This window comes from Tursiops truncatus, chromosome 1 (genome assembly GCF_011762595.2).
Source record: "Tursiops truncatus isolate mTurTru1 chromosome 1, mTurTru1.mat.Y, whole genome shotgun sequence".
In the NCBI taxonomy this organism is placed as follows: Eukaryota; Metazoa; Chordata; class Mammalia; order Artiodactyla; family Delphinidae; genus Tursiops; species Tursiops truncatus.
Genome location: NC_047034.1, coordinates 40,068,434 through 40,084,927, shown reverse-complemented (window position 1 = coordinate 40,084,927; position 16,494 = coordinate 40,068,434). Strand labels below are relative to the sequence as shown.

The window sequence follows — 16,494 nt, the reverse complement described above, 5'->3', positions numbered from 1 at the left end:
TGAAGAACAGAAGTTTTTTTGTTTCGATGAAATATAGTTTATCAATTTTTTTTTTCCTTTTGGGGTTGTATTTTTGTTTTTTATCTAGGAAGTTTTGTTTTGTTTTGTTTTGTTTTTTGCGGTACATGGGCCTCTCACTGTTGTGGCCTCTCCCGTTGCGGAGCAAGAGGCTCCGGACACACAGGCTCAGTGGCCATGGCCCACGGGCCTAGCCGCTCTGCAGCATGTGGGATCTTCCCGGACCGGGGCACGAACCCGTGTCCCCTGCATCAGCAGGTGGACTCTCAACCACTGTGCCACCAGGGAAGCCCCTATCTAGAAAGTCTTTATCTAACCCAAAGTCTCAAAGATTTTCTCATATATTTTCTTCTAGAAGTTTTATAGTTTTAACTTTTATATTTAGCTCTATGTAATCCATTTTGAGTTGACTGTTGTATATGGTGCAAGGTAAGAATGGAGGTGTGTTTGGATAGCCAGGTGTTCCAGCACCATTTGTTAAAAAGACTATCCTTTCTCTGTGAATTACCTTAGCATCTTTGTTGAAAATGAGTTGACCTTATCTATATAGGTCTATTTCTGGATTCTGTTCTGTTCCTTTGGTCCGTGTATCTGTTCTTAAGCCAATAGCACACAATTTTGATTTCTGTAGCTTGGAATTCTGTAAGTCTTGGCATCAGGTAGTGTGAGTCCTCTACCTTTATATTTATTTTGGATGTTCTAGGTCCTTTTCCTTTCCATACAAAATTTCAAACCAATTTGTCAATTTCTACAAAAAAGTCTGCTAGGATTTTGATTGGTATTTGCATCTATAGATCAATTTGGAAAGAATTGACATCTTAATAGTATTGAGTTTTCTAATCTATGAACATGGCATATCTCTCCATTTATTTAGATCTTCCTCAATTTCTCATCAGTGGTTTTCAGCATACAAATTTTGCGCATATTCTGTGAGATATTCCTAGGTGTTTCATGGTTTTTGGTTGCAGAATCATCCCTTTGTATCACATCTGCTGATTCAGCCAACCACCAATGACTCAAAGAAGTATTCCAAAAAAAATCCCAGGAAGTCCCAAAAAGCAAAACTTGAATTTGCCACCTGCCAGCAATTATTTACATAGCATTTACATTGTGTTAGGTATTATAAGTAATCTAGAGATGATTTAAAGTATGTGGGAGGATGTGCATATGCAATTTATATGCAAATACTACACCAGTAGTATTTGAGCATCTGTAGATTTTGGTATCTGCAGCCAGGAGTGGGGGGTCCTGAAACCCCTGCGGATACTGAGGGGCGACTGTATTGTAAATGATTTTGTTCTTTTAGTTTCCATGAGAGCAGTTTTGATTTCCTCTTTGACCATGGAATTAGTTTAAATAATATTTTTATCCCCTTTTTTCTTATTCTTCTTTTATCCCATTTATTAAGATGTAACTGACATACATCACATACATAAGTTTAAGCATAATGGTTTGACTTACAGATATTATGAAATGATTAACACTAAGTTTAGTTAGCATCCATCATCTCATATAGATAAAAAGAAGAACAAGAAAAAAATTTTTTTTGCTTATGATGAGAACTCTTAAGATTTACTGTAACAATTTTCCTATATGTCATACAGCGTGTTAACTACAGTCATCATGTTGTGCATTACATCCCTAGTACTTATTTTTCTTGTAACTGGAAGTTTCTGTTTTTGACGTGATAAGGTTTTTATATTTGTAGATGGAATTTTTGTTGTTGCTAACCTTTTGTTATTAATTCCTAATTTTAAGGTTTCCTTGTGGCGCAGTGTAGGATCATTTTTTGTAAACAGTTCGTAGAATTTGAAAAGACGGTATATTTTCTATATAATGTAATATATATATTAAGTAATACAGATAAATATATAATATATATATGTGTTAATATATATTTCAGTATTAAACTGTATGAAATCTTATTGATACTACTCAAGTATACTATATCTTAAATTAGTTTCTCTTTTTGATCTGTGAAGTTTTGATATTCATTAGCTTCTCATGCCAATTTATATGTAACCATTTTAATTTAAAAATCTTAATGCTATCTTGTTCCACAGATAGAACTTTTATTAGTGTAAAAGAATCCTCTCTCCTATTTAAAGCTATTTTGGCCTCAAGTTCTTTATGTAATATTAATATTGCCTCTTGTTTATTTTTCTTTCCACATATCTATCAGGTCTTTGCCAATTTTGTTATCCTCAACCTTTCTCTGTCATTTAGGTTTGATTCTTATAAATAGCATATAATTAGATTTACCTCTTTAGACTTAATCTGAGTCTTTTTTAGTAGTGTAATTTATTTACATTTATCGATGTAACTGAATTTTTGTACTTTTATAAACAGTCTTATTTTAGACTGTTTACAATGTGTCCTTTTTTGTTTCCTTTGTTTCATTACTTTGTTATTTTGATCAAGTTTTCACTGTTCCTTTATTCTCTAGTGAACTAAAAAGATTTTAGCATGGTAATTAAGCATTATTCTTACTTTACCTACCTCTATATTTTATATATTAATATAAGAACTTGTGTATCTCTATTAAGAATGAAAAGTATGGTGGTTGAAATATTGCAAATTTTAGCAGGCTTAAATTCTCCTCTTTTCTACTCCCCTTCATTCCCTCCTCCCCCTGTATGTTGTTAAAATAATCTGAAATTTAATTACAAGTTACTTTTTTTATACTACGCAGTTATCGTGTGAAATCTTTTTTATAATATTTGCATTGAACTTCACAACCACATTAATGGTTACTTAAGTGTTAACTGTTTTGTTGATTTCACAGCTTACGAGTATTTCTTCAATATACCACATCTTCCCTGAAGTTTTTTGTTCTGATTTATCTTTATCTTTCTTGTGGCTTTTTTCTTTAGTTCTTTTTAATCGAAAATACATGTTATTAAATATTTGTCTTTCCCACAAAGAATTTTTTCCCACTGTGCCTGAAATCTGAGCATATTGATTTTAATTAAATGGATGTGGTCAAATAATCATTTTTTCAAAGCCTGGGTGTATTTTTGAAAATATTGAAATAGAGCAGAAGAAAACAGTTCTAATGATTTAACCTTTACAAGGTAATAGCTTGTTGATTTCAAATTTAAATTTTACTCTGTCACCAAGAGTAATTATTTTTATTCAAGGTTTTCCTCCCTCCTTCTTTTCTTTCTTCATTCTTTCCTTTCTTCCTCTCAGCCAGTCTTATCACTGCTGATTGATTTTTGAGTTTTGGTATTTCAGTTGCAAATTGTGTGCATTCTATTGCTATTTTTACGGGTGTGTTGGTAGGTATTATAATTTCCACCTGTAATCAGATATTCCAGGTTTAAAGGAAATACGTTCGTTCCGAATGTCTTAAAAACCTGAAGGAAGGAAGGGCCTAAATCAAGGCCCAAGTATAGCGTATTATTGTTAAGGTAGTCAAAAACAAATAATTTCATAGGAACAAAAATATTTTTTCATGTGTTTGTATTTCTCTTTGGATTTTTTTTGTATGTCTTGCTATAATATCCATTTGTGTTGATCAGTATTAATAGTTTACACTATTCTGGTGTTACTGTCTTATCTGAAGAGGTTGATTTATTCAACCTGTCTGTTACACAGCAAAAGATTATTTGTTCTGGGTATTCTCAAAGGCGTAATTTTATTTTTGACTTGATCTCTCCGAAGATTTCTGATTATATCTTACCTGATCCTAGGAGAAATGACAAGTTAAACATGAGAATTAGCTCTTTTAATAATCTTTTTCTTTTTGTAGTTAGTACAATGGAGACATAGAAAATTTAGAGGTATTATGTCTCTGGCAGAGTACTTTTGTTTATTTATTTTTCATGGAAGTATGGTTGACATACAATATTATATTAGTTTCAGGTGTATAACTTAGTGATTCAATATTTAAATACATTATGAAATGATCACCACAATAAATCTAGTAACCATTTGTCCTCATACAGAGTTACTACAGTATTATTCACCATGTTTCTTATGCTGCACATCATATGCCGTGACTTATATGACTGAAAGTTTGTACCTCTTAATCCCCTTCACAGAGTGCTTTTAACATGACATTTTTCTTTATTTTGAAGATTATCAACTTTTTGCCATGCTTTTCTGGAACACATCCCTGGTGGCCAGTCCCATTCTAGAGTAGAGGAGAAGCCCCCATTTAGGAGCTGACCCAGAAAACAGTAATTCAGGACAGAGCCTCAGTTGAGCAGTGAGTTAAACCAGCCTGGAGAGAGAAATTCAGACCAAATAGTCAGTGACGGTAACAGTGGTGGTGTGTGAGAAAGGGGGCTCCATTTCAAGAGTTAGATATTTCCTTTTTGAAAAATGGTCCTGGTAAGAACAATTTTGTAATAGGTAACATCCTTGAAACAGAAACTTGAACCATATTTCATCGTTGAAATATGACTGATGTGCTATTTCTGGGGAACTTTGATGTGCTCCGTTAAGCTTACTACATTAAATTAATGGACCTTTAAACCAATATGTAGTTACAGAGAGCATTTTAGATATCCAATACTGTGCAAAGTGACAGAAATGAGAAGATAACACTGTAGATAATTTTATAGATTTTCTAACACTTTGTTCAATTTTTTAAATGGTAAATCTTTTCTTCTTTAAAATTATTAATATCATCTTATGTAACATGTCGCAACCTTCTTGATTATCCCAAAAGGCTAAATATCTGTTATACATAGGGCACTTTATAAGACATAATTTTGAATATGTGTAAATACAGGACATAACCTATGGGGCTATTTGGTTAATAATTTTATTCCCAAGTACAAACTAACAGTACAAGGCAGAACAATTTAGGCAGTAAAAAGTGGATAAATGGAAGTAGCCTATGTATTTAAATAAATAAATTAAAACTGTAATATTACCTAATGGCAATGACTTTTTTTTTCTTTTGTAAAAAAGCTTTCTTTTGAACTTCAAAAATAGCATCTATATCTGCTTTTACATCTTCATTCCCTACTCTTTCTTTAACACACTTGTTTATAGGTCTGTTTCCTTATTACTTTGCTTAGTTACTTAAAAGATCACCAGTGTTCTTCTTAATGCTAAATCCAGAACCTTTTTCTGCCTTTATCATCTTTCCTTTTGATACATTGGACACTGTCAGCCTTCCCCTTCTTCGGTCCTTATCTGTCCTCACTCTTCCCACTCTCTGAACTGCACCTTCTCTGGATTCTTCATTCCCCCTTTTCCTCAGAGTTGAACCTTTGAGTTGAATTCAGTCTAAGCTCTTTCTTCCATTTCTTCTCTGCCAATCTGAGGGCTTCCTTTAGTATAAGCACATGCGTCCTCTAACAATCTAGTCCTCTTACCTGAGCTCAGTTGCTCTCCAGCATAGTAACTTGCAGAGGTTGTGAAGTGCTTTGACTCTCAGTAGCTGTTTAATCTTACAGACAAGAGATGTCACCGCCCGCCTTTTATTTTAAACTTCACTTCCTTTCTTTGCCAATATATTCATGTGTCAAAATTCAAATGCTACAAAAGGCTATATAGTAAAATATTTCCCACTTTTCTGCCATCCACTCAGCTCCTTTGCCCAGTGGTAACCAGTGTCTAATTTTTTATATGTTTTTCCAGGGATGTATAAATTCTGTATAAATCTTTACCCCCATTTTACAGACAAAGAAGTTGAGACTCAAAGATTTCAGTAATTGGTGCAGATCACAGCGATGGTGAGCGGCAAAGCCAGAATTCTAATGAGAGTGTTCCAGTTAAAAATCTGCGACATCTCAGATTCCAAATGCCTGGTGGATATTTCCTCTTGGACTTCATATCTCTTCCTGTTTTCTGTTGTTACTCAAAAATTAGTTTATCTGCATAAATTCTCAGTCTTTGTAAATGGAACCAACATTCTCTGGTCATCAGTTTTGAAATTTTATAATAATAATTGAATCCTTCTTGTTCATTCCCTCATATACAGTCTCCTTCAAAATGTCTCTCATATTTATACTCTCCATTCCTGCCACCGAGTTCTAGTTCAGGCCATCACCAATCACCACCTGCTTGGATTACTGCCATAAGCTACAGGATGGCTCCTTACCTCTCAACTTTCTTTAACTTGTTCTGTTTACCATTGCCAGAATAATCTTCCCAACACTTTAGATGATGTTATTCCTCTCCAGTGGCTTCCTTTTTCCTTTCTCATCCTGTTTACATTACTCTGCCTAACATTCAAGGCCCTCTATAATCTGGCCTAATCTTCCCTAATCAATATTTCTCTCTCTTAGCCTTCATCCCTTTTGGATATATCTCCTCTTACCGCAAATAAACACTTCATATTCTGGCCTTATTTCTTGTTTGTATCACATAGACTGTCTTCCCTTCCATTACCAAAAACTACTTTGTGTTTCAAGTCCATTTCCATGCCTTCCACAGTAATGTTTGCTGCTGCTGCTATTTTTGTTATTAACTAAGTTTTTCTTTCAATTGAAAAAGTATACATGCACGTGATAAAAATTAAACAGAGTTCATAGGTGTGCAGTGAGCAAAATATAAGTGTCTTCCATCTCTTCCCTCTGGTCTCCTCTGTAGAGGTGATCACTATTACTAGTTTCTTAGGTATCTTTCCTGAATTTTTTCATCCACACACAAGCATGTGTATGTCCCATCTTTTTTCTGTACAAATGCAAATATACTCTATGCATGTTAAGAACTTTTTGTCACTTAAGAATGCATCTGGGGGGGGCTTCCCTGGTGGCGCAGTGGTTAAGAACCCACCTGCCATTGCAGGGGACACGGGTTTGAGCCCTGGTCCCGGAGGATCCCACATGCCATGGAGCAACTAGGCCCGTGCGCCACAACTGCTGAGCCTGCGCTCTAGAGCCCGCAAGCCACAACTACTGAACCCGAGTGCCACAGCTGCTGAGGCTCATGCGCCTAGAGCCCATGCTCCACAACAAGAGAAGCTGCCAGAATGAGAAGCCCGCGCACCGCAATGAAGAGTGGCCCCCGCTCACTGCAACGAGAGAAGAGCCTGCACACAGCAATGAAGACCCAACGCAGCCAAAAATACAATAAATTAAAAAAAAAAAGAATGCATCTTGGGGAACATCTCATATTAGCACATAAATCTACTTCATTCTTTTACCAGCTGTGTGGTACTGTCTCTTTATTCCCAGTCCCCCACTGATGGACGTTAGAGTTGTTTCCAGTATTTTTGTTGTTGCCATTTACATTGCTCCATTGACGAGTTTGTTAAAAAAAGTTGCCTTTGTGAACATAAATTTCTAAAAGAGGAATTTGGGGGCTCAGTGATGTATATATATAAAATTTTTTATCTTGCCAATTACCCATCAATGAGATTTACACCCTTTTAGCTTTCTATCAGCAGTGTGTGAGTGCCTATTTCCCCCATGCTGTTTTCAGTGTTATGTATTATTAAACTTTAATCTTGGCCAATCAGATTGGTGAAAGCAACTCATTTTAATTTAAATTTTTCAAATTATCAGTGAGGTTTAAAACATCTTATATTTTAAAAACATTTATATAAATTCTGTGAACTACTGATTTTTCTTTTGGGCTGCTTGCCTATTTATTACTAAGAACTTTTTATATATTAAGATTATTGGGCCTTTGTTGATCTTACATGATATAAATTTTTTTCCCCAATTTTGGCACTTATCTTTTCACTTTTTCTTTTCCCATGTTAAATCTTAGTGCTTTTTACAGTTTTGTTTTTTATTTGCCATAAAAAGGAAACAAGAATCAAGTTTTATTTTATTCAGATGACTGGCCAGTTGCCCTTGAACTGTGTATTGAATAGTCTCTGATTTGAAATGCCATTATCATATATTAAATTCTGTGTGTATTTGAATCTATTTCTGGGACCAGTTCTCTTTTGATTTCTGTCCACAAGTAGGAAAAACTTATCTTATTACTATAGATTACATTTTAATATTTGGTAAGGCTTGTTTTGTTTGTCCTTATACTTTGTCAGAATTTTCTGCATATTTTCTGATTTGTAAACAGGTTATCTAAGTTCTCCCCTCCCCCCAAGATTCTGTTGATATTTTTATTGGGGTCATATTAAATTTATTGTTTAACCCTTTCCGAAATTTTATTTTATTGAAGAATGTTTTCTTTCTTTTTTTAAAAATTTCTTATTTTTTTGGCCACGCCGTGCAGCCTGCGGATCTTAGTTCCCCAACCAGGGATCAGTCCCACGCCCCCTGCAGTGGAAGCGCAGAGTCTTAACCACTAGACCGCCAGGGAAGTCCCTGAAATTTTATTTTTAATTGTTCCCCTAGTCTTTCAGTTTTGCTCATTTTCTGAAACTTTGTCTTTGTGAGAGAATGGGAGTTGGTTTAATTTAACAGGACAGTTATTTGACCATTTACACTACATGCAGTAATGTTATAGAGTCCTAAGAGTAACTATACAGGATGAGCCAAGACTCGCTGTACTAGGAACACATATTCAAGGTTAACTACAGTGAAAAAAAAACTAGCATCTTGATTTTGGTAATACTTCAGATCACCTTAAGTCAAGAGTAGAGTAAATGACCTGAAATGGAGGAGGATAGATAGATAGCTCACTCACTTATTAACTAGATAGAATGCTACACTCTCTACTATTTAAAAAAAAATATATATATATATATGTATATATATATATGTATATATATGTATATATATATAAATATATATGTATATATACACACACACACACACATATATACATATGAACTAATATCTGTCAGGTAAGCAAAATATATTGGAGGTTCTGCTTGTGAGGACTAAATAGGGCATAATTCATAGTGATCTTAATAAAGTCATTCATGATGACCTTTTTTTTAATAAACTTTATTTTTAGAACAGGTATAGATCTACAGAAAAATGGAGACTAGTACAGAGGACTCCCACATACCCACATCCAGTTTCCCCAATTATTGATATTTTACATGAGTATGGTACATTTGTTACACTCAGTGAACCTATATTGGTACATTATTATTATTAACCAAAGCTCATACTCCGTTCTGATTTCTTTAGTTTTTACCCAGTGTCTTTTTTTTGTTCAGATCCCATGTAGGATACAACATTATATTTAGCTAATGTGTCTCCTAAGGTTCCTCTTGGCTGTGGCAGTTTGAAGTTTTTTATCATGGAAAAAAAGATATAATTTTTCTAAAAAGCTAGAAAATTTAAAACGAGTAGACAGTTTTAAGGTATACTGATGTTTTAACTTCTGTATTCCTTTCTCTTCTGCATTTCAGGCACTCTGTGAATGTGCCCTCCAGACTCCTTATGACAGCTTGAAACTTGGAATGTTGTCTGTTCTTTCCACGCTGTCAGGGACCATCGCCGTCAAACATTACTTCAGCATAGCTTCAGGTAAAGATAAGAAAGGAGATAATATATGGATAACATGCTAATCCTTTATTCATGTTGATATTTCAAGTCGTTTCCTCTGTAAAGCTTTAAATCAGGAAAGGTTTCAATTTCATATGGTTATATGTTAGGAATTTCTTTGAAAATGATTTCTTAACTAATTCCTAAGATAATAAAATCTTGCATCTTTGATCTTAACTCAAGGCTATAGTTTTTCTCAATTTGCCCTTTTTTGCATTATATGTGGATGAAACAATATTTTTTAGGGTGCTTAAAATAGCTGGTTTGCTTTTGTATGTCTCTGACTTAAAATGCCCTTTGGATTTAAGTGTATTTCAAAGGCCAAGCGGTGGTGAATTTTAAAAGCAAATGTCATGTGCTTCCTTTTAGGCATATGTTATCCTTCTGGAAAATGATTAAAATAAAACTTTACCCCAGTTCAATAATGCTTTCCTAGTTGCCTGTTTAATATGATTTAACTCCAAAATGCGTTTGTTAATGCCCTGTGAGGAGCTTGCTTACATAACAGACTTAAGGCTAAAGTTTTTTGTTGTTTTATAGTCTTGGAATGATGCACAAGAAATATAACATTAAGTGGATGAGGAAGACTTTTCTCTTACTAACTTTCTACCTTTTTCTGCTATTGGTTGAACCTTTTGAACCCTGTGAATTTATCTTAGTAAATTGTTTCTAAGTAAAAAAATTGAAAATAATAATTTTATTCCAAAAACAATTGACATAGAAAAATGCTCACAAATATTATATTTTAAAGGTAGAAATTGGAAGTATCTACTTATTCTGATTATATATGAATATTTAAATTGTATTGGTGTGCATGGGGGAAAAAGATGTTTTAAAGTATTCCCGAAAGTTAATAAAAAGGTCATGCTGGTTGTGGGTTTGGGGATGATTTTTGTTTTTTTCTTTGGGTTTTTCTGGGTTTTTCCCCAAGTTTTCTTTAATATCTTGATGAGAAAAAAAAGGAAAAAAGTAAGTTCCAAAACATGTTTGTAAATTTACAGATGAGTCTGCATTGTCCGTATCACGTGGGCAAGAAAAAGAATGGAGGAAATTACAATTTCCATGGTTTTGTAAAGAGAACTCATAGGTTCATCTTTCAAATGTTTTGCCTATTTAAAAAGCACTGAGGTTTTACCTAAGCTAGTACTTTTATGTCAAGCTGGAAATCAATAAGGTGACCATATGTCCCACACTGCCTGAGATAGTCTTGGTTTATGCCTGTTGTTATTTATGATAGTGTCCTTTTCAACCATCACAAAGTATGATCACCCTTAGTGTAAAAGATTGCAGTTGATAGGAATCATGGAAAAATCAGCAGGGGAAAGGAAGACAGGAATGAGAGACCCCGCTGAGAAGTTGAATGAGCTTTAATCTCCTGATTCTTCCTGAAGCTCACTCACTTATAACTGAGAGCTTCTCTACTATAAATAACAACATTCACGACATAAACCTTATGTTACAGAATTTCAGGTGTGACTTTTAAAAGTTACTGCAACTATAGGATAGAACTTAACATGTAAAGCACAAGGCCAATGCATAACTAACAGGTCTTATGACCTCCATGGCAAGATGCTTAAAATCTTTAGGCTTCAGTTTCTTCTGTAAAAATAGGTTGTTGAATCAGATGATCCCCAGGTCCTTTCTAGCTCTAAAATAATAAATTCTTATATAAACCTTTTGCAGTATAACTGTGCCAGCAATTGAAGTGGGAACAGCAAACTTAAAACTTTTTTGTTTCTCTCCTCTTGAATGTAAGGTTTTATTTGACAAGAAGACTTGTAATGACTCCATTTTAATGAGAGACTATTTGAATGCCCAAGATACAATCTATAGTTGTTTTGGCTTTTGCTGTATTCTTTAGTCAGTTTTTATTAATATTTTTGTGGGAAAGTATATTGATTTTAGATTTTAATCATTACAAAACTATTAGCATATACTTATTCTAGGTACCTTGACAGGAGAAAAAGAAGTGGTGATGTATATTGATCATGGGGTAGAGGCAGAAAATTTTGTTGAAATTTATTGTTAGAGATTTTCTCTTGAAAATGATAAAAATGAACCTATAAAATGAACTGCTTTTGAACTCTATAAATGAATTAAATCTGTACTACTTTTCTCTTCTTGTTTAGGAAATGTGGGTTCTTCCCCTAGATCCTCTGATTTAGTCAAATTAGCCCAAGAGTGCTGTTACCATAATAACAGGGGCATTGCAGCTCATGGAGTGAGAGTCCTAACTAATATTACTGTCTCTTGTCAAGAAAAAGGTAAGTTTGATCAAGACTGATATTATGTATAAACTTTTAGATTGGAGTTTCACCAGAATCCTGTGTGTATTTGGTTTTTTAATGCCTTATTATTTTTAGCCTGTGTGCTTTTATCTATTGGTTGCCTCCTCCTGAATGTTCTTCGGGCAGATTTCCTCAAGACTGCTTAATCCTTGGGGGGAAAAAAAAATGAGGGGGCTTCCCTGGTGGCGCAGAGTTGAGAATCCGCCTGCCAATGCAGGGGACATGGGTTCGAGCCCTGGTTCGGGAAGATCCCACGTACCGCGGAGCAACTAAGCCGTGCGCCACAACTACTGAGCCTGTGCTCTAGAGCCCGCAAGCCACAACTGCTGAGCCCACGTGCCTAGAGCCCGTGCTCCGCAACAAGAGAAGCCACCGCAATGAGAAGCCCACGCACTGCAACGAAGAGTAGCCCCCGCTCGCCACAATTAGAGAAAGCCCGCGAGCAGCAGTGAAGACCCAACACAGCCAAAACTAAATAAATTTATTTAAAAAAATGAAATGAGGACTTTAGGATTGGGATTGCGGAATTGAAAGGTTTTATGGAGCATTGCCCATTTCCTCCCATTGCTTACCTTTGCTTATAACTATCCAGTGGTATCAGTTTGTTCACCTGTAAAAAAAAACCTAGAAAATTTAGGGAAAAAAAAAACATATGAAGTTATCGAGTGGCTTAAATAACAGACAGTTTCACCTAGGGGGCAAATGAATTAACAGAGCAATGCAAATTAAATTTTCATGGAGTTTATCTCTAAGTATCTATAGCATTAAATGATTTTCACAATCAAGAAGGATGTGCATAGAAAATAATGCATATATTTTATTGTATTCCTAATGTCTATTGACCCAAACACTTAAAGAAGTTCATGCTGGTGTTCAAAAACAGGAAGTGCATTTTGGATGTTTCATCTGTTTCAGTGCTTATTTTGATCTTTGTTAAGAATCAGCAGTCCCTCTTATCCCCACCAGGCTTCAGCATTGCTTGTTACTAGTGCCTTTGTTTTCCTAGCAACCTGACCTTCACTAGACATTGTTTGCCAAGCCCCTATTAGTTATTTGAATAACTAATCTTGTTTTACTTTTTCCATAGTAATAAGTATTTTCTACCATTTAACACAGCAAATTGCTGTATGTCCTCAAAGCTTACATATTCATTTATTTATTTATTCATTCATTCATTTATTTTTGGCTGCATTGGGTCTTCATTGCTGTGTGCAGGCTTTCTGTAGTTGCAGCGAGTGGGGGCTACTCGTCGTTGTGGTGCTCGAGCTTTTCATTGCGTTGGCTTCTCTTGTGGAGCACAGGCTCTAGGCGTGCAGGCTTCAGTAGTTCTGGCATGTGAGCCCAGTAGTTGTGGCTCATGGGCTCTGAGCACAGGCTCAGTAGTTGTGGCACACAGGCTTAGTTGCTCCGTGGCATGTGGGATCTTCTCGGACCAGGGCTCAAACCTGTGTCCCTGCATTGGCAGGCAGATTCTTAACCACTGCGTCACCAGGGAAGTCCCAAAGCTGACATACATTAACCTAAATGTGGTTAAGTAATTTATTCAGAACTTTCTAGAAACTTTAGAGAAATTGTAGCCCAAAGGTAGTGAAAAGATGGTATAGTACTGCTATTACATGAGACATCTAAAGGGTTCATTTCTTTATGATCTGACTTAAAACATTTATAAGATTAAGTGGGGTCTTGATTATTTCCTAAAAGTAGTTCCACTTGCATGAGAAAGTTGCATCCTAGGTGAAAATGGACCTGCATAATTTATGTCTTGTTTGGAAGATTGACACATGCTACATGGTTTGCTAGTTTTTTCCTTAGCTAAGCTGGTGACACTGTTTCAGTTAGGCTTTATTTATACCTTTGTGGCTTTAGATCTTGGTTTATTGTATGTGTGTGTATTTTTTAAAAAATATTAGTTTCAGGTGTACAACCTAATGATTCAATATTTGTATATATTGTGAAATGATCACCACAATAAATCTAGTTAACATTCGTCACCATACATTGTCATTGTAAAGTTTTTTTTTCTTGTGATGAGAACTTTTAGGATCTACTCTCCTGACAACTTTCAGATATGCAGTAGAGTATTATTGACTGTAGTCACCATGGTTTACATTACATTCTCATAACTTACTCATTTTATAACTGGAAGTTTGCACCTTTCCACCCCCTTCACCCATTTTGCCCACCCCCAACCTCCTACCCCCCACCTCTGGCAACCACCAGTCTGTTCTCTGTATCTATGAGCTTGGTGTTTGTTTGTTTTTTCTAGATTCCACATTTAAGTGAGATCATACAGTATTTGGTTTTCTGTGTCTAATTTATTTCACTTAGCATAATGCCCTCAAGGTCCATCCATGGTCACAAATGACAGGATTTCCTTCTTTTATAAAAAATGGCTAAATAATATTCCATTGTGTGTGTGTGTGTGTGTGTGTATATATATATATACATATATATATGTGTATATATATGTATATATACATATATGTACATATATATGTACACATATATACATATATATGTACGTACATATATATGTACGTACATATGTACGTGCATATATATGTACATATATATATGTATATATATACATATATATATATATATATACACACACACACACACACACACATACATACCACATTTTCTTTATTCATACATCAGTGGACTTTTAGGTTGTTTCTATATCTTGGCTAGTGTAAATAATGCTGCAGTAAACATAGGAGTACACATATCTTTTTGGGTTAATGTTTTTGTCTTCTTCAGATGCATACTCAAAAGTGGAATTGCTGGATCATATAATAGTTCTATTTTTAATTTTTTGAGGAACCTTCATACTGTTTTCTGTTGCGGCTGCACCAATTTATATTCCCACCAACAGTGCACAAGTGTTTCCTTTTCTTTACATCCTTGCCAACACTTGTTATTTCCTATCTTTTTTATAATAACCATTTTAAAAGGTGTGAGGTGATCCCTCATTGTGATTTTGATTTGCATTTCCCTAATAATTAGTGATGTTGAACATCTTTTCCTGTACCTGTTGCCTATCTGTATGTCATCTTTGGAAAGAATTCTATTCAGATTCTCTGCCCATTTTTTAATCAGATTGAGTTATTGTGCTGTTGAGTTGTATGAGTTCTTAAATATATTTTAAATATTAACAACTGCTTATCAGATATATGATTTGCAAATATTTTCTCCCATTCAGCAGCTCGCCTTTTCATTTTGTTAATGGTTTTCTTGGCTGTGCAGAAGCTTTTCGGCTTGATACAATGTATATATTTTTATAATCTTCAATAAGGTAGTGGAAATATACAAGTCTAAAGATAGCCTTTGCATTTTAGAAGTAATGCCACATGTACTTTTTCAGGAAGGTTAGCTTTATGCATTGAAGTATTTCCTATATTTTAGATTCCTTAATGTTTTCTTCTTCTAAGTGTGTGTGTGTGTGCATTTAATCTTCTCTACTTGACCGCTAAAAAAAATTAGTGTTTTTCCTATAGACCTTTTGGCACTGGAACAAGATGCTGTCTTTGGCCTGGAATCCCTTCTGGTACTTTGTAGTGAAGATGATAGCCCAGGTGCTCAAGCCACTTTAAAGGTGAAAACATCAGTTATTTTAATATAATGCCTGTCTTCATTGCCTAAAGTGTGGATTGGCAATCTCTTTGTAAAGGTTCAGATAGTAAATATTTTAAGTTTTGCAGACAGTGCACTCTTTGTCACAACTGCTCAGTTCACTATTGCAGAAAAAAAGTAGCCATGGACAATGGTTTTTTTTTTTTTTTTAAAAAAAAAAAAAAAAAAGGAAGGGTGATGGTGTGGCTGTGTTCCAGTAAAATTTTATTTACAAAAACAGGCAGGATTTGGCCCAAGTGCAAGAGTTTGTGAACTCCTGGCTTAAACAAATATTTGCCCTTGATCTTCACTTTCAAAGCTAGCATTTTGACTGTTACTATTCCAAAATATAGGCGAGGTAAAAATTTGAGCTTTGGCCTATTTTGCTGTCAGTTGAAAGTGTTTATTAAGTTGTAATAGATACATATGATGGTCCTAGATAATGTAAAGTTAAATAGACAGAGCTCCTGCAGTTTTGGAAGTTTATAATCTAAGGTAACACTGATAAGATCACAAAGAACTGATGAAATTACTGCAGTCAAACTCATAAATGTGTAAGCGTGTATTAATTTCTAGAGTATAGAAGCCCTAGTTTTAAGGGCTTTTCACTTTCACTTAATTATAGAATCATCTTAGAGATAGTTAAAAAATTTTTAAATGAGACTATTATTGGATTGAAACATAAAATATAATTTTTGATGGTACAAAATAATTAAGAAAAGTGGAATTAATAGAAGTAAAAGGCTATTAAGTAGACAATGGAGAATGTAAGAACTATAACTTGTCTAAGGTATGGCTTGAGGGAAGTCATGACTTATTTTAGCATGTTAAGAAAAGGCATGATGTAGTCATAATGATGTACAGTAAAGATACTAGTACCATTAAATAAAAGCTGATAATCAAGGGGTGGTGAAGGAAGTAGGCAACATGTGATTGGCAAGTCCACAGAATCCCTTTGGAACCACAATACATTTATTTAAAAAGTTTAAAAAGAAAGAAAGAAAGCAAACCAAAACCTTTCCCACCAATCATAGGTGTCAGTAAAACACTGGACTCAGCACAGTGGGACATACATGGATGGTCAAGAAAAGTCCCTTTGTTAGAGGAGCTCTCCATAAGAGGATACTGATATTTATATAAGGGGTCGTAATACCAAGCAGAATGTCGCAGGTTCTCTGGTAATATAAACAAAAGTGCAATTC

General features: G+C 34.7%; 1 protein-coding gene across 3 annotated transcripts in view; it reads left to right on the top strand.

Annotated features, from left to right (window-relative positions):
- INTS7 (integrator complex subunit 7) overlaps positions 1–16,494 on the top strand; it is a 91,581-nt gene that overhangs the window by 29,958 nt on the left and 45,129 nt on the right. For all 3 annotated transcript variants that reach the window (XM_019918500.3, XM_033853076.2, XM_073803043.1), the window contains 3 exons: positions 9,254–9,371; positions 11,519–11,653; positions 15,178–15,275. In XM_019918500.3, coding sequence (XP_019774059.2) covers positions 9,254–9,371; positions 11,519–11,653; positions 15,178–15,275 — 351 coding nt within the window. The remainder of the gene's footprint in view (positions 1–9,253; positions 9,372–11,518; positions 11,654–15,177; positions 15,276–16,494) is intronic.